General features: G+C 37.4%; 1 protein-coding gene, 1 long non-coding RNA gene and 2 other non-coding genes across 6 annotated transcripts; all 4 read right to left on the bottom strand.

The window, feature by feature from the left end:
- Positions 1-1,680: 1,680 nt before the first annotated feature.
- si:dkey-154b15.1 lies at positions 1,681-9,768 on the bottom strand. The gene is made up of 3 exons (XM_044172907.1): positions 9,689-9,768; positions 5,596-5,687; positions 1,681-5,466 (listed from the first exon to the last, which is right to left on the bottom strand). Exon 3 carries the CDS (start codon positions 5,464-5,466, stop codon positions 4,222-4,224), a length of 1,245 nt encoding a protein of 414 aa, XP_044028842.1. The 5' UTR covers positions 5,596-5,687; positions 9,689-9,768; the 3' UTR covers positions 1,681-4,221.
- A 2,496-nt stretch (positions 9,769-12,264) lies between these two features.
- LOC122865011 lies at positions 12,265-17,264 on the bottom strand. Of its 3 annotated transcripts, none has more exons than XR_006375367.1 (6): positions 17,250-17,264; positions 15,211-15,351; positions 14,942-14,982; positions 13,915-13,990; positions 12,955-13,025; positions 12,265-12,694 (listed from the first exon to the last, which is right to left on the bottom strand). It is a non-coding gene; the product is annotated as an uncharacterized LOC122865011 (long non-coding RNA). The 3 variants fall into 3 exon arrangements; XR_006375366.1 differs by lacking the exon at positions 17,250-17,264 and adding an exon at positions 16,231-16,245; XR_006375365.1 differs by lacking the exon at positions 17,250-17,264 and adding an exon at positions 15,863-15,877.
- Positions 13,134-13,268, bottom strand: LOC122865086. The gene has a single exon (XR_006375393.1). It is a non-coding gene; the product is annotated as a small nucleolar RNA SNORA9 (small nucleolar RNA).
- Positions 14,618-14,752, bottom strand: LOC122865085. Its single transcript, XR_006375392.1, has one exon. It is a non-coding gene; the product is annotated as a small nucleolar RNA SNORA9 (small nucleolar RNA).
- Positions 17,265-22,476: the final 5,212 nt, after the last annotated feature.

Genomic DNA, 22,476 nt, shown 5'->3' with positions numbered 1-22,476 from the left:
GATACTCTTACTTGTTTATGTCACTCCTTTCACTTAAAATTTATAGATTTGGTTCACCCAAATTATCTCTATTTCTTCTAGTGGTATTTAGCCATGCAGATAGTTTTGGTTTTATTTGTCCAGGTTTTGAAATGTGTTTGAGGTGAATGTAATTTTTTTTGTGGTGCCCAAAGCACTGACAAAAGACACTGCAGCAACATCTCTTAACAGGAAAAAAGGGCCCCGTTACCGTGGATAAGCAGTTTCCATTGTAACTACTTTCATCTGAAGAAAAGGCCCCTATTAAAACTGTTGACAGCATGTACCACAAATCAAATTTAAAACTAAATGTTTCACTTTAGCAAATAAAATTAAAAACTATCCAGCATAGTTAGACACATCTAAATGTTTTTGATAAATTAAGAGACCCTACTCATGGATCCACTTCATACAGCATTGACACAGTTGAAAGCTCTGGAAAAGCTGGTAAGTAGACCTTGAGTTGGAATTCTTCTGTCAAGCTACTATTTCCAAGGTCAAGAATAAACTCTGATGCTTAACTTTTAAATAAACATGGACAAGAAGTCCTAAAAGTTCTTTGGATGAAATCTACTGACCGTGTCAAGAGATCAGTCTCCATGACAACTGAGCAAACTCAATCCAATGATGAAGACCTTGTGATACATGTAGATCCTCCTGAAAAAGCTGGTAATTGGACTTTGAGTTGGTGTTACTCAAGATATTCCACAGATTGTGAGCAGTTTCATGTAGGAACTATTTTCTTTCTACCGATAGTTCCTACATGAAACTGCTCACAACAAGGTCTGTGGATTATCTTGAGTTATTTTTTTTGCGTTTTGAGCACCACAAGCCGAGAGCCATATAGTCCCATTATATTCGAGAGAAGGCAGACATCTCTACAACCGATATCTCCAAAACACAGAAAATCAAAAGTCCAAATAATTTATTGTTAGACTTCTCAAGAACTTTCTGTCCATCAGATTTCATGTAAAGTTTTTGAGATGCCCGGGAAAAAGACAAAAACAAACAGGGGAAACCCACAGCACTAAGCTCTCTGGTGGAGGGGAGATTTCTCATCAGACTGATGTATTTTAGTTATTACTGTAAGACAAAAGGCCTCTGAGTCATAATTATAGTGATCAGTGCAGCCCTGTTTGAATGGTCTCTTTAACTCATACTTGATACAACCCAATAAAGATACATGTGGGGAAAAAAGTCATACTTGATACAAGCACTGATTGGAAAATTATGAGTAACAGGACTTTACCACAAGACTGAAGCATTTCTATTTGTGAGAAATACACAACACTTACCTACTGTAGAGCATCTGTTTCTGACAGCTTTTTTTGACGCTTATTCTAAAGTTTTATACTGTATAATGGCAACAGTATCCAGTCAAACATCCAGTTACCCTTCCTGTAACTACCCTTGCCTGTTACTGTACAGCCATAAGTACTTCCTCTCTCAGCATGAGTTCAGTTGACTGTCAGAGACTATTTCACTTCCTGCTCACGCTTCCTCTCACATCCGTTTCTGTCTCCATCTAGATGCTGCATTCAGGTGTTAACAGTAACAACATGACAATAGCCCCAGAGGCACAATGTAATTATGGTAGAGCACAAACACATGGAGATGAAAGAGGCACAAATCTCATTATCACATTTAAACACCCAAAGATCCTTCAAATCACTCATGGTACTTTATTGTTAATGTTGTGTTTTTTAATTGCCATATTTATTCTTCTGTTTTCCAATTTACATAAATTATATTTTAACCATTCAGCTGATGCTCTAGTGTACAGATGTAGAATAATATCCAGATCACCAACATTTACAGTGCAAGCAACTAGAAATAATGAAATACTTTAATTATGCGAGAGATGTTGGTCAAAGGCTGTAAATAACTGACTGTTCTTCAGGACAGAAGAGGTTGAATAATGTTAATATTATGCACAGGTTATTAGTGTTTGAGTACAATAAAAATGTTGACATCAGAAGAATACAGTAACAGTGTCAAAATCAGTACATTGCACAAAATAACAACATTCATCAATCTGACTGATCAGTTTAAATTTTACACTTCAACATTAATCATTTAAAAGAGCTGATTAAAAAGAGTCAGTGCTGAACAACAGAGCCCAACCGATATATTTTCATGGCTGACATAATCAGCTAATTTTAACTTATCTCAGAAGCAACTGCAGTCAAAAAGATTTTTAAAAAGATAATAATGTCTACAGCTACAAGGATTTGTCAATTAATCGACTGGTCAATTAATCGGCAACTATTTTGATAATTGATTTAGCGTTTAAAGTACCCCTCCACTCAAAAATGTGTTTTTCCTATGGTTAATAATTAATAGGTGTTTTCACATTCCTCTACTGAAGGGGGGGATGTCTGTACACTTCCCTAAAATCTGAGATTCAAACAGACTCGGACTAGATTTGGGACGTCACAAATTTGAAAGCCAATCTCAACGCCACCGCCAAAGAAACCTGAAACCTTCAGCACAGAGCGGACTGGTCAGTACAGAGAGCCAGAGTTTGCACAAAGTTAGCTTAGTGAAAGTTTTAAAACCGGACCCTTCAACTCTCTACTAACGTTATGTAATAACAATGTGAACACACTGTAACATTTTAGCAGATATTATTGTATGTTTCACAAACACTAACGCTGTGTCAGCCACTGCCAGTTACAAGCTAACAAACAACATAAACAAATAAAAGATGCTAACTACACTAATCATTCTGATACGTCTGCTAGTCGCCAATTTTGGTGCACAGTAGACTCCTCATCTGAGTCTGACTGAGGCTCAAACATGTACGGCTGAATCTCTCCGATGTTTCCTCCAACTCTACCCATCTCGACGCGCACCGCTCTCTCACCATGGATGTATGTCTCTCACCCACATCGATGCTCTCACTGGGCAACCTAACACGCAGCGGTGGTGGGCGGGGCATTCAGAGATCCAGAATTTCTCTTTTTTTAAACAAAATATTAATCATAGCAGAGTCTGGAGGGGAACTTTAAGTAATTTGTCTAAGTAAAACATCCTTAAAGCTTCTTAAATGTGAAAATGTGCTGCTTTTCTGTGTCTAAACATGTTAAATTAAACATCTTTGGGTTTTGGAGTGTTGGTCATGTGAAACATCACCTTGGCCTCTAGCAGATTGTGATGGGCTTTGTTTTCTGTCATATAAGCCAAACGATTAACTGAGGAAATAATCAGCAGATTAATCAATTATGAAAATAATCGTTAGCTGCAGCCCTAATAGTTTCTTAAGAATGAATGTTAAGTAATTTACAAATTCAAAAAAATGATTAGTTTATATGGTAAACAATCTATAAAAAGTAATATTTTCAGATCCTGCATCAACAATAAAATATTCTGTAGCCAACTGAGAGAGAGATACTGTAGTTTAAAAAAGTAACTAAGTCATTTAATAGCATACTTTTATTTACATAGGCTACTGATTTCCTAAAATAGCAGTGATTATGACTACAAAGAAAGCACAAGTCCACTCAGGTATGGAACATATTGATACAGACTCAAGAGCAGTAAAACGAGACCGTCTCCGACTCAGATCTCAGTTTCTCCAGAATCAAGTGGACCGTGATCACCTCTAGTTTGAATTAATTAAATAAATATGTGAAATACATGTACTCTCTTTCTTAGCGAGAGTTAGATGATAAAATTGATACCACTCATGTCTGTGCTATAAATATGGCGCTATCAGCAGCCAGTTAGCGTAGCTTAGCACAAAGACTGGAAACATCTATCCTTGCTCTGTCTAAAGATAATGTTTCTGGCCAAGAAATAGTTCAGCACATAACCCCAATAAAACCACAACTTCAACAAACAAGATATAACATGTTAATTAGTGAGTTTTGAGGTGCTGGTAGGCAGAGTTGGTTTGAACATAGACAGGCTAGTTGTTATCCTGTATCCAGTCTTTATGCTAAGCTAACCAGCTGCTGGTGGCAGCTACATATTTACTGTATAGAATAGTGTACTTTTCCTTTAACGCTCAAATATTGGTATCGCTATTGGCCTAAAAAAATCCACTATCAATGAGGCCCTACCAAACAACACCATGTAACTGCATACATCTGTTACTCAATAAGACTCAATAAATAAAAGGTATTTAGACACATAGCATGGTAAAAAAAAAAAAGTCAGTTCTGTTTCTACCTTCATGAACATAAATTCACTGCTCATTTATCATTTTCTCCAAGATTTTATCTTTTTTCTCATATCTTTTGTATTTATCCTAAGTAGCTGCGGAAGGGCTTTCACGAGCGATTTAGGAGACGGATGTTTGTTTTCCAGCTCTTGCACATGGCTGTTAGCCCTTTCTACTCGTGTTTTTTCACGGGACTCAGATTGGCTTCTTGTCCTAAAAGCTCTACCTTGAACAAAACGAGCATCAGCTCCCCGCTTAGGTTCAGCACCTTCCCTTTTATCATCCTGGTACTTTGATGGAGAGTAACCTGCAGCTCCGACGGGAGATGGATAAGCGATGGCACCGCTATCTCTTTCTGTGTTCTTTCGACTGACTGGTGGCAGAGAGCTGCTCCTTGACCTGGAGTTTCTGTCGAATGTCCTCCCTGTACGTCCTGTCTGGTCAACCGGCCTCCCCAACAGCCTCTGCTTTAACTGGTAGCTCTCACCAGACGGTCCTATCAGGTGAAGTTTGTCATTCATCGCACATACGAGCACTGAACCGTAAATGTTTTTGTTTTTCCAAATTCTCTCTAAAAGACCCTTGCCTTCATGATCCATGTCCTTCAGAGGAACTTCCTGTGTGCGTAGTGATTCATTGAGATTATTCAGGAGGCTCTGCAGTTTACCGACAGCTATCCTTGCGCTCTTCCCCAGTAAAGTGATGTTGAAGCTATCTGCAACTTGACACGCTTCCATTCTAACATTATGGCTGTCCAGGATGCCGTCAATGTCTTTTTTTCTGAGCTGGTTTGCGTACATAAACACATCTGCATCAACGACAAAGGACTCTCCTCCATGCCTGAATGAGCCACGCTGGTCTGGTATTGGAGAAAAAGAAGCTCTGTACTCTGGAGACGTTGGATGGTTGTTGGAAGAGCGAGACGCCCAAGATGAGGAGGTGGTGGGTGAAGATGGAGAAGCATGGGGAGGCTTGTTCCGGGATCCTGACCGGCTTCTGTTACCATGTGAGCTGTTGTCGGTGTAGTATTTGGAAATGGCTCCAGAGGAAACCTTCTGGACCGGTGAGGATGAGGACGGCACAATGTCCGTCTTGGTTTGTGAGTTAAGAAGCGGCTCCAAAGAGGCCTTCACAGATTTAAGTTTCAAAAATCTCCCCTTGACACGGACCTGATCGCTGCTCAGATCTGTCAACACAAAGCCATGTGACCTGAGGATTTCTCGCACCTTTGTCTCGTTGGGGAAAATATTCAAATGTACTGTTGCCTCCACTGGGAAATCCATCTGGGAATAAGAGGTGGAGAAAAACACAGAATGACACACAAAGAGCTTGCAGACAAACAATTCTGAATAAGTAGATGATTAATCCAACCTAACATGAGATGGATAAATGTAACGGCAACGTTCAGTTACCTCAAGATGGTCAGGTGTTTTCACTGTTAAACGATATTGTTGACGATTCACCTGCAACACCTGAGAGCTCTTTCGCAAGACTCGAGCAACAACTGTGGAAAGAAATACATGATTCCATTTACTGACTGATTGATTGATTCGGTGATTGACTGACCTCAGTCAGGGATGTAATACAGGAAAAACCAAGTGCCCAGTGAGTTTAACCACCTTTCATTTGTAGAATATGATGTAACTTCACAAAACAGTAGTGTCAAATTGTATTTTGACTCTGCCTCAAAGAACAAAAATGGCCATAATAATTCAGTATGTCTGCCAGGAGGCTGACACGTCTACAAATGCATATACTCAATGTGTATTTTCCACTCAGCTATAGAGGAAGTAAGGACTGCAAAATATTTCATTTATTAAGATTAAGATTTATTGTCAAGCCAAAAAATGACAAATCATTACGGGTGCCCTTTATTTGATCAATATTTTGCATTCTTCACTTGACGTCTGGTGTTTTTCTATATTTTTCTTATTGTGAACAAATACCATGAAAAGACCAAAACCAACAGAGCATTAGTCTCTAATCTCTCAGCACTTTCTGACTTCATTACCTTGTCTGTGGCACTCAGCCCCAAGCACATTTGTTCCTACTAAACACGAACATCTTTAAAAATGGGTCACGGATATACAAGTTCATTTTTAAAAAAAGGATCATTTTCTGGGCACTGCAGTTTTTAGCAAACGTTACTCAAACAGGAGGAAACAGGAAGTGCATTTGGAGGTTCAGGATTCATATGTGTAGATTAACCCAAAATAAATTACATGTTCATTAAATTTAAGGTACGGTGTGGATCACTGTTGTGTTCTTAATATTTTTTGGACCACGACACTGCAGCTATGGCTCAGAATAATCTATAGCAGGCTCTGGCTACACAGATGATACTTGTTAGTAGGATCAGTTAATTGTTAGTTTTGGTCTTTTCATGGGATTTGTTGACAATAAGACAAATATACTATCACCAGCTTTATCCTTAAAGAATACTCTTCATTGTCAAGCCAAAAAAGGGATAAATTCTTACTATTATCGTCATTACTTTTTATTCTTATTACTTCACCTGACCTACAGCATGTAGCTTTAAAGTCTTGTACAGTTAGCTTTGTACAACATACAGTATCCAATATCAAAGTTATATATGAAGTAATTCAGAAAATACAAACTTTAATGTGATGCTACATATAGCTGGAATAGGATTATGTTATTTATGTTTTGGGCTTTTTTCTCCTCATTGGGGTTTCTTTCGGAGTAAGAGGTACAGAGTTTTACATTCGCCCTGTGTAACCCAATTCCAGTCTTAATTCTTTACTATGTTTTTTTCTATTGTATTCTATTTGTTTATTATTGTTAGCATATATTGTTTTTCCTCTCATTTTGATTCTGTAATGCTTACATGGGCCTGTAAATGCTTTTTTCCATGTAACCATGTTTCAAGCTAAAATCACGAGCAACTAATCAGAATCAGAAATACTTTATTGATCCCAGAGGACAAACTCTTTCATTACAGCAGCTCACTATCACGTCAATGCACACAGGAATAGAAGTACTAAGCAAATCAAAATATAATACACTATAATACAGCTAAGATAAATTTAGTACAAGTGGATATAAAGTATAAACGCTAAAATAAGTGTAAGTACCAAAGTGGATTTAGAAGTTGATCAGTATGGTACGGTATAATACAATGTAATATAAATAATAAGTAATAGTGCAATAATGAGTACTGTCAAGTTAAGTGTAGCTTATTAAGATGATTAAATTGCTGGTGTTTTCAGTTGAAGGGCACAAGAGACATGAACAAAAGAAGAAGCCTTTACTCGTCTCTACAGAGGAAATATTTTATAATTATAGATCAGTGTAGTGAAACTGCACTGCTGGGGGACAGCTACTAAAATGAGCCACAGGAAATAAACTTAGAGCTAAAGTATATAACACGTCTATGTCAGAAACTCCTACTGATGGTCAGTAGAGGGCAATAAAAGCCACAGATTAGTTAATAATCACTAAAAGAAGAAATTAATTCAGTATGTCGATGGAAACTTTCCAGAAAACATCTTGAGTTAAACACACACTTTTTATACTTCATACTGTCCAGTTTGTGGAAAGTAACTAAATACATTTACTCAAGTAGTGTACTTAAGTACAACTTTTAGGTACTTAACTTGAGTATTTTCATTTGATGTTAATAATAATAATAAAACTTTATTTAAAGAGCACTTATCAAAACAGTACAAAGTGCTTCACAAAGAGAGAAATAAAATACCACAGTGAATGACGAAATATAAAGAAATAAAATACATAAAAACCAATAAAATAAACAGACAGTTCAGGTAAAATCAGGATCTGCTTTCAGATAAAAATGTGTTTTGAGAAGAGACTTAAACGACAACCTGACTCAGACAACCTAATTTCTTCGGGCAAGTTGTTCCAGAGCCTCGGGGCCCTGATAGCAAAAGCTCTGTCCCCCTTAGTTTTCATCCTGGACTCAGGAACAGACAGGAGACCCCTGTCCGAAGATCTCAAACTACGTGAAGGTTCATAAGGGATTACAAGGTCTAAAATATAGTCTGGAGCCAGGCCATGAAGAGCCTTAAAAGTAATCAACAAGATCTTAAAATCAATCCTAAAACAAACAGGGAGCCAGTGTAAAGAGGCTGAAACAGGTGTGATGTGGTCGTACCTCCTGGTCCTGGTTGACAGCTGAGCAGCTGAGTTTTGTACAGTCTGCAGTCGTGTCAAAGTTTTGTGATTAAGACAAGTGAACAGGCTGTTACAATAATCAAGGCGTGAGGAGATAAAAGCATGTACAGTTTCTGCATCACTAAGATTTAAAATAGATCAGATTTCTGCAATGTTTCTGAGGTGATAAAAACATGATTGGACAAGCTTAGTGATATGTTGCTCAAAACATAAATTGTTATCAAACAGGACACCAAGATTTCTTGCAACAGGCTTGATATGTTGTGACAGGTTGCCAGTAGATGCCAGTATTTGTTACTTTATACTTCTGCTGTAGCCTGACCTCTCCAGACTGATTCGCAAATGCAACATTAAAGTGATGAACACATTAATGCATCACTAATTATAATACAATAATATAATAAACATTATTCTGAAATGGGCCCCTCTGCATAATGAGTACAGGAAGTCATTCCTGCCTGTGGCCATCAAACTCTTTAACTCCTCCCTCTAAGTGTCAGTCTGTGTGACCCGAAGTCACTAAACTGGACATTGATCACTAACATCTCTGCAATACTTGACATAACTGTGCAATATTCTGTGTAATACTCCTGTGCAATATTTTAGTTTAAAATTCCCTATTTATTGATATAGATATTTATTCATACCTGTATTACTTTATACCGTATTATTATCATCAACCGGTAAACCCACTTTGTACTTCACACTTATTTTATTTTATACTTATACTCACTTGGTACTTAAGTTATTATCTGACCTGTATTATAGTGTATTATATTTTTTTGCTTAGAACTTCTATTCCTGTTTCCCCTCGGGGATCAATAAAGTATTTCTGATTCTGATTTTACTTTTGGTACTTATGGTATATTTTGACGTCCACTGATCTTTTGTACTTCTACTTGAGTACAGTTTTGTACTTTTACTTGTAACAGAGTATTTTTACAGTGTGCTACTGCTACTTTAACTTTATCTGAGTAGGACTACTTCTTCCACCACTGGTCAGATGAAGGATATTAAAGTAGCATGTGGCTACGCAGTGAAAGTCCAGGTAAATTGTGGCTCTTTGGCAGATTTGGTTTCAATTACATTTTAAATTCAATTCAATTTTATTATTATTATTCATAACAGAAGTTATCTCATTGCGCTTTTCCTATAGAGCAGGTCTAGATCGTACTCTTTGTAATATTAATTACAGAGACCCAACAAATGATCGGAAATATCCCCCGAACTTTTTTTTAGAAATACTGCCGAGTACACGTATTAACTAGTTCACTCACACAAACTGCAACTAATACACACCGAATCTACACACTTTACACACTACACACTCGAGTCAGGTTGGTTACTTACTTTATAGCTAGCTCCTTTTTACTTCATGACTTATTTTGATCAGTGTGGGATAAAACCGAAAGTAACGTCGTCATTTCCGCATTTCAAACATTCCACAATAAAATAAAATAAAACAACTTTTATTTTTTCAGTAAGGAAAAGTACATATTTACCTTCGTGGATTTCTGTTGTTTTACTACTAATAATACTACAGTAAGTACATTTACTCAAGTACTGTACTTCAGTACAATCGTTAGGTTCTTGAGTATTTCAATTTTATGCTACTTTATACTTCTACCTGACTACATTTAAGAGGGAAATATTGTAGTTTTTACTTCACTACATTCGTCTGACAGCTTTAGTTACTTTACAGATTAAGATTTTACAAACAAAAAAACATGTGATCAATTTATAAACTATGATACTAGATTAAACTGTCCAGCAGTATATAAAGTAGTTAAATGTGCTCCACCTCCACCAGCTGTAACATTAAAATGCTGCTTAGTGTTAAAGCATCAGTAATAATATTCCATTAATATGACATAAACTGTATGAAAGGGACCAACAAGTACTTTTACTTTACTCAAGGGAACTCCTGAATGCATAACTCTTACTTAGAGTATTTTTACAACAGTACTGCTACTTTTGCTTAACTAAAATATACAAGTACTTCTTCCACCTCTGATAATAAATAATAATAACTGAGCCATTGTTTCAAACAATCAGTCCAATAATAAGGAAGAGAACCATTTGATTGTATCCATGGAAACGTTTCATACAAAGATTAAGGAGCACAAAATAACACACAATTAGGGGTGAAATTAAATAAGTTTAATACAAAGTGCTGCCTTAAATTGCTCATATTTTCATATTATTGTGAATTGTGGTGTGTAACAGTAAAAATACACAAAGTAAGAGAAAAAACAAGTACTGCAAAAGTCAAGCAATCATAAATATAAACAGAAATTTACATTAAAAATATGTAATATATATATACTTAAGTGAAAAGAGCTATAGTGCTTAAAATGAAGAGAAGGGAATGTGAACAATATATACTAAATTTTAATGCAACCCGATACAAAATGTTCAGCAATAAATTCGACCTTTACAAGATAATAATGTTCAGTTTTGACTGACAATGTCAGAGGAGCAATAGTTTAACAGTTTATTATAGAGGTTGTAGTTTGCAGTGTTGTGCCGGGCTGCATTATATTGAAACGTATCTCTAATATTCTTCAGCCCTCATGTTCATAAATAAGTTGGGCAAAACATTAGAAACACCTCTTAGTAAAGGTAGAATTTATGGCTGAGCTGTTGTATTGGATTGCATTAGATTTTACAGGCGGACCTAATAAAGTGGCCATTACGTATATAGATAGATAGATAGATAGATAGATAGATAGATAGATAGATAGATAGATAGATAGATAGATAGATAGATAGATAGATAGATAGATAGATAGATAGATAGATATCTATCTATATATATATAGATAGATATATATATATCTATATATAGATATATATATCTATATATATATATATATATATATATATATATATATATATATATATATATATATATATATCTATAGATAGATCTATCTATCTATCTATATATATATATATCTATATATATATATATATAGATATCTATCTATCTATCTATCTATCTATCTAGATAGATAGATAGATAGATAGATATCTCAATGTGTGAAAACTAAATTGTGAGCAGTTCTTAAGGGATTTGTTATCTAGTGGTAATTTACTACCCCAGTCTCTGGATCCTAGTTTATTCAGTATAATGATTCTTTTTATGATCAACATTCACTTAATCTGACCCAATTAATGGTTTAATTGTTCACTTAGTTGATTTTTTGATTAATTGAATTAACTGCGTGTGATTTCCCTTTAATCCACAGAAATGTTTATGCTCCTGTGAGGTATGAGCCTGTTGCATGTAATAAAAACATCCTGACAGTAAACACGTGGTGCATTATCGCCCTCACATGGATCTTGACAATATTACACATTTTTTTGTTGCAGAAAAGTTATTTAGCACTAATTGCTTAATATTTCAAACCACATGTTCTCAAATGTTTCTCTTTTTAAGCAAAGATCTTAACTACAGGCTTCATTTCATTATCAGATTTGATGTGACTACATTTGGGTTTCTGCAAAATAAGATATTAAGGCAATGTTTCCTGCCAAACATCTTTTTCCTTGACACAATATGAGAAGTCTGTTGAAACCGTTTTAGTCCGTTTGTTTTAGAGATGGATAACTGCACATGTAACACCAACCGCTAAATCTACTGAAATGCCGCATTTGTCATCTAATCAGGAAAATAAATTAATGATTTACAAAACGGATTAACAGTTTCAAGATTGTAATTTAAATTAATCTGTCCATCATGTTTTTGTGGAACAGGATTTGCTTGGACGTCAGCAATCACCACAGTCTAATGTGATAATGTGAAACCAGTTGTAGCCTGAATTTATTTCTTGTTCTATGATAAAATCAGGGATTACAATGTTTCTACCAACTGGAAAATGTGTTTCCTTCTCAGATGAAAATCAAGTTACAAACACAGCAAATATGTTTAGGATGATGTTTATTTTAACAGTGTTTCTCGTCAAACTCAAATGATTTTAACATGAACAGAAATCTTACTGCGATTATTAAAACTCTGGACACAAATATTCTTTCCTCTTGCCTATTACAGAATTGGACTTTTCTGCAGATGTACAAGTTTGCAAATCAGGGAAAACTGGGAATTATCCAAATGTTAGACATCCAAATATGACTTATTTCTCCTCAGCAGATTCTCCAACTCCCTGATGAAATCCGAAGAGCCATCCGACTGACTTTGGGGAAATCGGGATCTTCACCTGCATCAAAGTCTCGTCATATTGGTGAAACCCTCAAGTTTGCAGTTCACTCTGGTTTCAATGAGGAGCCACAACGTCGACCCACGTGGTTACTTGGTGAACTCCTTTCATTGAGGCCGGCTGGAAGCTGTGAAGCCTTGGAAATAATAAAAACCCAGTATTTCTTAATTAATGCAACACTTTTTGTACATTTATGTTCATAACAAGGAGACAACACCACCCAATAACTTGACTGAGCTGGACTATATGTACACAAAGAGGTAATAACAAAATACAGTTCAGTTAATCACGTACACCGAATGAAGCTGATCCTGACAATCCAGGTTTGATCGATGTTCTGTGATTAACTGTCACATTTGCTGGTAAAAAAACAACAGAAAAGTTCACAAAACGTACCACTTGACCTCCCTCGAGAGCTTTGATGCGACCGACTTCTGCACTCATCAGCAGCGCCGAGTTTTCCACTCCTGTAAAGCAAAAATAAATAAATAGAAGATTTCAATTAATAAAGCTACTGGACGACACTGGAGCAGTACAACAAGAGCATTTCATCTGGCTTGAAACGTAAAAGATGACAATGTTGGAGGTTTACCTATAACCCTGCCATGAAGAGCCACAGCAGGGCCTCAAACAGCCCCACATCTCTCTAGCAGACGCTACAGGAAAGGACAGAGCCACTGCAGGCTGAGCCTCGCTGGAAAGGTCTGCACGCGTCTTACAGGTTTAATGTTCGACAAAGTATTGAGCAAAGGCTGTGAATATTTATGTACATGTGATTTTTGTTTATTTTTAATAAGTTTGCAAAGATTTCAAACAAACTTCTTTCACGCTGTCATTATCGGGTATTGTTTGTAGAATTTTGAGGAAAATAATGAATTGAATCTGTTTTGGAATAAGGCTGTAACGTAACAAAATGTGGAAAAAGTGAAGCGCTGAATACTTTCCGGACGCACTGTAATCTACAGACCTTGTTGTGAGCAGTTTCATGTAGGAACTATTTTCTTTCTACCGATAGTTCCTACATGAAACAGCTCACAACAAGATCTGTGGATCATCTTGAGTAACCGGGTCATGATTTCTGGAAAGAGACATTGTTGTTGAGTTTTTCCAAATGTATTTTTTGGCAGAACACAAGCCGAGTGCCATGTAGTCCCATTATATAAAAAAAAAAATGCAGACATCTCTACGGCCGATATCTCCAAAACTCGGCAACTCACACCAAAAGCAACAGATGGATAAATAGCACTACAGGCAAGAGGAAAAATATGTATTTCTGATTTTGGGGTGAACTGTCCCTTTAAAAGATGAGCTTGATACATTATTTTCAGGCCACATGTTGTCTTTACAAAAACTAACCTTAAGTCATACTTGAGCACCAGATGTCAGTCAGGAGGTCTGAGCAGGGCAGGGCCCGGGCCTCATCTCTGCAGTCCTGTACAAAAGTACGTTACATTAAGTACCCTACATATGTACGAATTTTACCAAAAGATCACTTCACGTACTACGCGCCATGAAGGGATGAGAGTTTAATGGTTTACGTAAGGCTTTATTGCCAATTTTGAGTGAAACGTGATACACAATTTTGTAGTTTGTGTTGATAGTATAAACCAGCATGTTAGTTTTTGCCCAGAGAGATTTGCATAATACTGTAGAATAAGTCTGACAAAGCAAATTCATCAGATTACAAACATTGGGAAGCTCTTGCCACTGATATTAAAACTACGTATTATGTGTGTATTTCATGTTATAAAATATACCCATATCAAACTGATGTATTGAAATAGTAATTGCATTTATAATGTCTTCGGGATATTGTGACATTTATTTTTGCCCAGCCAAAGTTGCAACTATAAACAGATAAGCAGTGAAATCCAGTGATTTCAGTCTTTTGCAGGAGGCAAAACCTGCACACTCATCCCTTCATGGCACATGGTTTCCTGTTAAGATGCATGTGATTTTCCTTAAAAAAAATAAATACATAAACTAGAAGACAGTACACAGAATTAGGGCTCAAATACGTAGTAATAATCAAACGATAACTTCATATAAATACTTTACAGTTTGTCTGAGGTTTACCTATAACCCTGCCATGAAGAGCCACAGCAGGGCCTCAAACAGCCCCACATCTCTCTAGCAGACGCTACAGGAAAGGACAGAGCCACTGCAGGCTGAGCCTCGCTGGAAAGGTCTGCAGATTTGACAGTAGTAATAAAATAAAAGTCTCTAAAGTTTATAATGAACGTGTTTGCACGTAGGCTCCTGTGTGAATAACATGCAAAGCTTTTCACAACTTAACCTTAGTCCACTACAGCCACATGGGCTAGGAGATAAATGTCTGCTGCCAAAGTAGTAAAAAAAAAAAAATAAATAAAACAAGTCTTACCTTTTCATCTTAATGCTGGACGTTAAACGCACGTCTTCAGTCTGTAAACAACACAGGAAATAAATAAATGAACTCATGTTAGCAGCTAACAGAAGTACAGCGCCGGCATTTCACCAACTTCAACCGTTTAAAACAACATTTCCTCAACAAAACAGCCATTTTATCACAACTTTTCGCTTCTAATAATATTTCACTAAGTCAGAAACTTTATATATTTTATAATTTAAGAAGGATGGACGCGGATTAATTAAACATTGCTCTTTGCTCACCTGCTGTACGTTCAACTGAACTATCTATCCGGATGTGACGTAGGTTAAGTGTCTTCGTTCTTCTTCGAGGTTTTACGGCAGTTGGAATCCTTAACGATGCACGGGGTCTCCCAGCAGGGGGCAGTAAGACTCCAAAGATGGCTGCAGGGGATTTTAACAGAACTCTTAAAAAATGTGATTTCTGGGTGAAAGACTCTCTGTATCTGGATGGGCTGTGGCAGTTGATGAAAATAAAATTACAATAATAAAAGGCTAACAAAAAGGGTATAAAGCGAATAAAGATGAATACAGTAGCAATCAAGAAACATTTATAGCACTTTTCAAAACAGAAGTTAAGCTTTGATCATGCTTAATTGCAGACACACAGTGCGTTACAAGAGGAAAAAATAAAAGGGAATAAAAGAAACAAGGCACAATACTAATACAAAGACATAACGTGTACAAACTACGAAATCTAAAGTTATAAAATTAAGAACAGCTAAAGAAATTAAGCGAGTTGGTGAATAATGCATGACGATAAATATGAGTTGAATAGAATTAGAAGAATTTAAAGAGAATAAAGAAATAAACTAATACAGTAAAGAAAACCAAAACAAACCACATTGTATTTTTTTTAAAATGCATTCGTAGAAGAGATTGAAAAATGACTCACTTCTTCATGCTGGAAATGTCATAATGATAGCGAAAGGAAAAACAAATCTTCACCTTTAGCATGTTGTCCAAAGTAGGATACAGAATGGAAATCCCTTATATTATGATCACATCATTTAAGAATCACTTCCCATTTTACAAAGTTTGTCATATTACAGCTTAGTACTAAAGTAAAGATCATTTATAAGACATTTAATATTTATAAAATATTGAATTTTCTCAGGACAGAGTTTTTTTGTATTTTCAAATATTTTGACAGGTTTTATTTAGAAACATTTTTACAAATTGGTTATACAGGATTTTAGAATTAAAACCATCCACATACTGTATATAAAGTGATTTAAAAACTGCTTTTTAGCCACGACAGACCATTTCTATGTAGGAGGGCTTTTATAACCCAGTAGACAGCCGTTGTTGGTGGGTGTTGGCAGCTCTGGAGCTCCACGCTCGTGGTGGATGACTCAGACTGCATTGGTACACAACAATACAGACCATTGAGGAGCAGACTTCTCCTTGACCGTCCGTCGTGGCCTGCACCACCAGCAGACGTCCAGGATGAATTTCCGCTTTGTTTGCCTGCAGCGATGCTGACCGCTGGCCCAGCTGACGTGGTTTGCATACTGATAAAGACCCAAAACTGACAATCTGAGTCTTTGTTTGGACAAAAACACGGGCTGTTTTAGCTGCTCCTCTTGTTTCATGCATGACTGGAAGACTCAGAGATTTAAAGGAAGTTTGTGTATTTTGTAAAAACAAAAGTGGAGCCAAGCAAAGTCTTCAGCATCACTGCTCTGTTGAATCTATAAATAGTAGCCGCATTATCTTTTACCCACTGTCTCTGAAGTCTCCACCAACCAATATACTGCAGACTTATCATATTTCGATCTCTTTGAATAATCCTTTTTCAACCATGTCCCGAGATTAATCCTGACAGAGTCTGTTTTGCTGCATGAACATGTCTGTACAACACCAACAACAACATGAACAGTACAGATCTGGCAAAGCTTGAAATAATTTACTAGACTTGAACAATAAGATTAGCCTCTGGGCAGAATCTTAAAATAGCTCAATGACCAAAATGCTTTCCCAAAAATCAGTTTTACTCTCATATCAGTTGTTATTTCATAATAAGGCAGGGCTGCAGCTACCACTGAGGACAGTGAGGTCATGTCCTCTGTAATATGAAGGGAATTTGGGGGGTTTAGAAACCAACACTAGGGGTTGTGGTTACATTGCAAGTGAAACCTTAACCTTTACAAATGGTGGCTAATTCAGTATTTTTACATTTTAAATTTAAAGCTGCACTAATTGATATTTTTATATCAACAATCTATCAGACAACATATAATGTGAAAAGTTGTAGGGACAAACCCACAGATAGTTATCACCTGTCTCCGTAGTCTTCCTCAGGAGTGTTTTAGCATCTTTCAGCTCCTTGTTTTGGTTTTTACGGCCTGTAACTTCATCAGCATCATTTCCAACAGCAGTGGGCGGATGTTTTCAGTGACAAAGCTCTGATAAACCAAGTAACAAAGTTAGCAACTAGCTGGTGAACATAGCCGAGCATCTAGCAGCTAAAGAGCCAGATATTCTTTCCTCAGGAGATGGTGGAGACCAAACCAGAGCTAAAAGAGAGTGAATATTGGATTTACCAGGTGCCATGTTTGCCAGGTGGACACAAACACAACTCAAAATTAATGATAATGTTGCTTAGCGTTTGCTCGATGTGTAAATAGCCAATTGTTTGCTAACACGTTCGTCATATAAACTTTATAAGGTGATAATACAGTATGTCAATGTTGTGTTTTCAGCTTGTGCTGACAACAAGTGTCCTTTATTGTTGCTTTAAATAAAAATGTAAAAGGTAGTTCAGCATAAAAGTTTATTCTTGAGTTGGGAAATAGTAGTTTTGTTAGGGCTAGGCTAGTGAACCCAAGTGCAGACACTCACAGCGAGGAGACAGGGATCTGGTAGAAACAAAAGTATTTATTGTGAAGGCTGGGGAAAGGGAATGCAGTCCTGGGGAAGCTTGGGCTGGAAACTGAGAAGAGAGGGGATCCAGGGGCCAGAACCAGAGCAGACAGGACTGTGGGGGCAACAGGAGACAACGTTAGACGAGGGAGAAAACTGGCAACAGTAGGAAAACTGGTAATGTAGGAATAAAAAATGGCTTCAACTGACTGATGCAGAGGCTACGATCTGGCAGAGTGGAAGTGGGAAGGCTGAGTATTTGTAGAGGTCTTGATTATTGAGATGAGGTGCAGCTGGTGTCACTCTGCTCTGACTCCAGCACACCTGTCTCCACACACACACACACACACACACTCAGGGTGTGGCAGCAGGTTAGGGAGACACAGGATCATGACATGAAAAAACACAGCTCATGGTCTTCATAAAGATGACTCAGTTTTGACTGAGGAGTACCATCCCCTGCTGAAGACCGTGATATTTGGTTGGAAAATGCTAATAAGTGGACATTATTTGATTGAACTAAAAATGTAGTATTTCCATACCAAAACGTTATTCCTGGCAGTGCTGAGAGGCTTGAAACAGCATTTAAACCTTAATGAGAAAAGACTATTTTTATGTCTGGTTAAACCTTTGAGGGGGTGGGTTTGTAAAGGGGTATTTCTAAAATGCCGACTATCGCCCTGCAATAAGGGCATGTGTCCGATTTGGAATAAGTTGAGTAACAACTAGAGGCATTGCTAAAAGGTGACAGAGACCTTGTGAATCTTAATAAAGCTGAATGGCCAGAGAGGTTGGACTGCTGAATCAAACATGTGTCAGACGTCAGAGAAACTATTCCATCACCAAAAAAGAGCTGTAATCCACTTAAAGGCCTCTTGGAGAGCACACAGTACAGTGAACGCAACTGCAAATGCCGTCACTGCTCTCGGATTGGTTTAAAGTGGCGCTCTGAGGATCACCACCAGCTGAGAGAGTTTCATGTAACATCTCCACCCTAAGAGCCTTTTCTCAGAATCACTTTAAGGTCACATTATATAGCTTCACTCGAGTTTATACCCTCCATTATTTTAACTGCTGCACAATATACATGCAGTGTGTAAACAAAGGGGGCTGCAGGGTTTGTTTCTGTGAAAAACTAAAGCTTTAAGTGAGAGTTATGTAAGCGACATTAGACCACACTGAGCTGGCATGTGAATAATGCCTTTGTGTGAATGCGTGCATGTATGAATGTGTTGTATCGTCCTGTCAGCTGACCAACATCGCAGAGCTCCAGGAGATGCCACCTTTTCTGAGAGACTGCTGTAGTTAATAGTTAATAAGGCTGCAACTAATATAACTAACAATTTAGTCAATAAAATGTCAGAAAACACTGAGAAATGCCGATCACAAGTTCCCAGACCCCAATATGATGTCTTCAAATTGCTTTTTTTTGGCCGACTAACAGTCCCAAACACAAAAATATGAAATTTACAATATAGAAAACAAGGAAAAGCAGGAAATCCTTTCATTTAAGAAGATGGAGCGTGCAAATGTTGGATACTTTTGCTTGATAAATATACAATTAGTCAACCATTTAACAATCACATTTGTATTTCTATTTCATTCAAATATTCATTTGTTTGGGGTTTGATCAATTCAGGAGGCAGATTTGGTTCAGAATCATATGAAAAGTTGGGCCATCGTCTTTAACAATAAAAATAAATTGATGCTATGTCTACTAATCTAATAATATGCAAGCTCTGTCTCTATTTTAACTCTACTGACTTTAATGCTGACTGGCAGGGCCCCTGCTGTTTAAGTCTGTGTGTTGGGGCACTTTCACGTGGAGCCACAGTTCAGTCTGAAAGGTGCAGCTGAGGCTCCGGCTGGTCCCCTCCCATACAGCAGCTCCCGGCCACTCTTACGAAACCATGCAGTGATCTGAGAGGCTTTGTAAGGTCACAGTTTGAGGATAATTGAGGTTTGATTTTGGGGTTTACTGAGCACATAATCCTTTTCACCTGATCTCTGTTCGCCAAAATGAGCTGAAATACTTCACTCCACGTGTTTGAGGAAAAGGCCATAATGTCATTATTATCCTCCCTTCTCTTTTCAACATTTGTGTTTTGTTGCATTTGCTGTTTTATCTGGTTAGTAAAGCAGTGGTGGAAAGTAACTAAGTACATTTACTCAAGTACTGTACTTCAGTACAATTTTGAGATACTTGAACTTTACTTTCCATTTGAGGCCACTACATTTTGGAGGCCAGTATTGTACTTTGTATTCCACTACATTCATTTGACAGATTCTTTACAGATTCATATTCATATTAATACAAGATATAAATCAACTACTAAATTATGATATATTATTATAGGTTAAGCAACCGAGCAGTATATAAAGTAATTCAAATTAGCTCCACCTTTACCAGCTGCAACATTTAAGTGTAATGTAATAATAATAAGGACGTAATGAGGAAAATAAGAATAATAAGATAACAATAATAAGAATAAGGAAGTGTTTGCTAAAACGTTCGCTGTGCTTTGGGATCTCACTACAATTTAAAATATAGATCTGTGCTTTTGAAAATTTCTTGGCTGCACAACATTAGTTTGGATCCACCAGAGCTTCTGACAGAGTTTAAGAGGTTCAAAATCTGACTCTTTGCAAAACAACAACCTCGAATGACAATCAACACTAAGAAAAACAGCACATATGGACCCTTGGACATGTGTGCAGCCAGTTCATTTGCATGTGCAGTTGTAATTCAGGAGATGGATCATACACTAAGAAGTTTTCCAGGACATGATTTTCCCACCGTGCAGACTGAGTCAGCCTCTTAACGCTGCACAGCATTCGACACAGGATGTTCTCTCTCTCTGACTCTGAGTCAGCCTCTCAACTTTTTTTTGTAGCTGTCTCCCACCCCTCCTCCCCTCCTCCCCTCCTCCCCCTCCTCCTGTGTGCCACCATGTCACCCCATCCATGCCCTCTTCCACCACCTAACCAGCTTTTCTTGTGTCTTTTACTCTCAATGGCACCGTGGAAGACTTAAATCCAGGTTATTTAAGGAGGCCAGATCCTTCTCTAATAGCCTTATCACATGACACAGTGTCCCAGCTTCATGACTCTGCAGATATACTCTCACCCAAGCTCGCCTCCCAGCGTCATATCTGTCCATTAGTTCTGGGAAATCCACATCATGAGTGAATTACATGCAACCAGTGTCCTTTTGGATGCTTAAATAACTCTTATCTTAGAGTAACGTGTTCCTGCACATGCGGGTTTTTGTGTCCCGAGCAGCATTACTCAGCAGGACGCCTCTCACTGGCTTGTTGTGTTTGGATTTCACAACCTACAGTGCTGGGAAAATTCTTACTCATGACTGTTTGCAGTACAAGTGGATCAAAATGTTTTGTTCTTGAGCTAACAAAGCTAGAACATGTTGCACACGAAAGGTATGTCACAAGGCAAAAAGATGACATTGACAATAAGAGTATTTTTATGATCAAGTTATGTTGGCGCCTACTCAGCAACCGCTTACGCAATGGTTCAACAGATTTCTTTCCCTAAATGGGAGGTGATGATTGTTATGTTGTCACATTTTATTGAGAATCCGGTTTCCCCTATGAAATACAGCACATAAAAATACCAGTGACTCATCAAGTATTTACAATGAGTGTTTGTTCTCAAATACGTGGGGGGTTATTTTTCCACTTTTCAGGCTGTGGGACAAATAAGATTTATGGGTTTTTGTTCTGTCACATGTCACCTTTTTTCTACGTTGTGGAAATATCCTCTGGTCGCAGCGGCTCTTTTATCCTACATGCAATTGAGACACTTAATCTGATCCATCTTGTGTTTTCACACTCAGGCTCGGCTGATGGAAAAACACTCATGCTGGAAAAATAGCTGTGCTGGATCCATTTTACATAAAACTTTGCTCAGGGCTTCTTTTACATCATCATATAAAAAGATGCTGAATATTATTATTATTTCTCTGTGATGGGAAAAAAAGCTCCATCAAACCTGATTCTTCATTTGCCGTACCTACTCAGTGATCCTGATACTAGAGCGCTGGTGCAAATTTGACAAACCTGCAGAGATTACACATTTTGTCAATGAGCTATAAGTTAAAACACATTCAATTTTGCCTGATGAAGGCACTACAATTTATTATGTAGAAGGGTTTTTTTCTGTTCTGTCTGTTTAAGCTGTCTTGGGACTATGGCGACACATTAGCTGTTGAGCTAACCCCAGCATATTTACTGTATCTTGATGTCTTTAAAATAGACAGCCAGCCATATATATATATATATATATCTGTCTCAGTCAAAAATCAATCTCACGTTTCCACCTTCTTCAGAATGTTGCAGCTCGAATTTTAACTAGCACTAAACGTAGAGACCATATTACCCCATGTCCTTGGATGACACCTGGAAGGATAATGCATCCTGCCCGTCACTTTCCCAAAGAACAGCTGCAGAATTCATTGTCAACATGTTTCATTTTATCTCTGCTACCAGATTTTTTCATTTAAATTTGTTTCATCAATGCCATAATGGCTGGCCCACTTGTGCCCTGTCAGGCCGGAATAATAGTTCTGCAAAGATACATGTAGATGTCTCTGGGGATCTACGTAGAGAAGGGTGTTATGGGTAACCA

Source organism: Siniperca chuatsi, linkage group LG17 (genome assembly GCF_020085105.1).
Source record: "Siniperca chuatsi isolate FFG_IHB_CAS linkage group LG17, ASM2008510v1, whole genome shotgun sequence".
NCBI lineage: Eukaryota > Metazoa > Chordata > Actinopteri > Centrarchiformes > Sinipercidae > Siniperca > Siniperca chuatsi.
The sequence above is the reverse complement of the archived record's forward strand: the minus strand, read 5'-3'. Positions and strand labels throughout refer to the sequence as shown.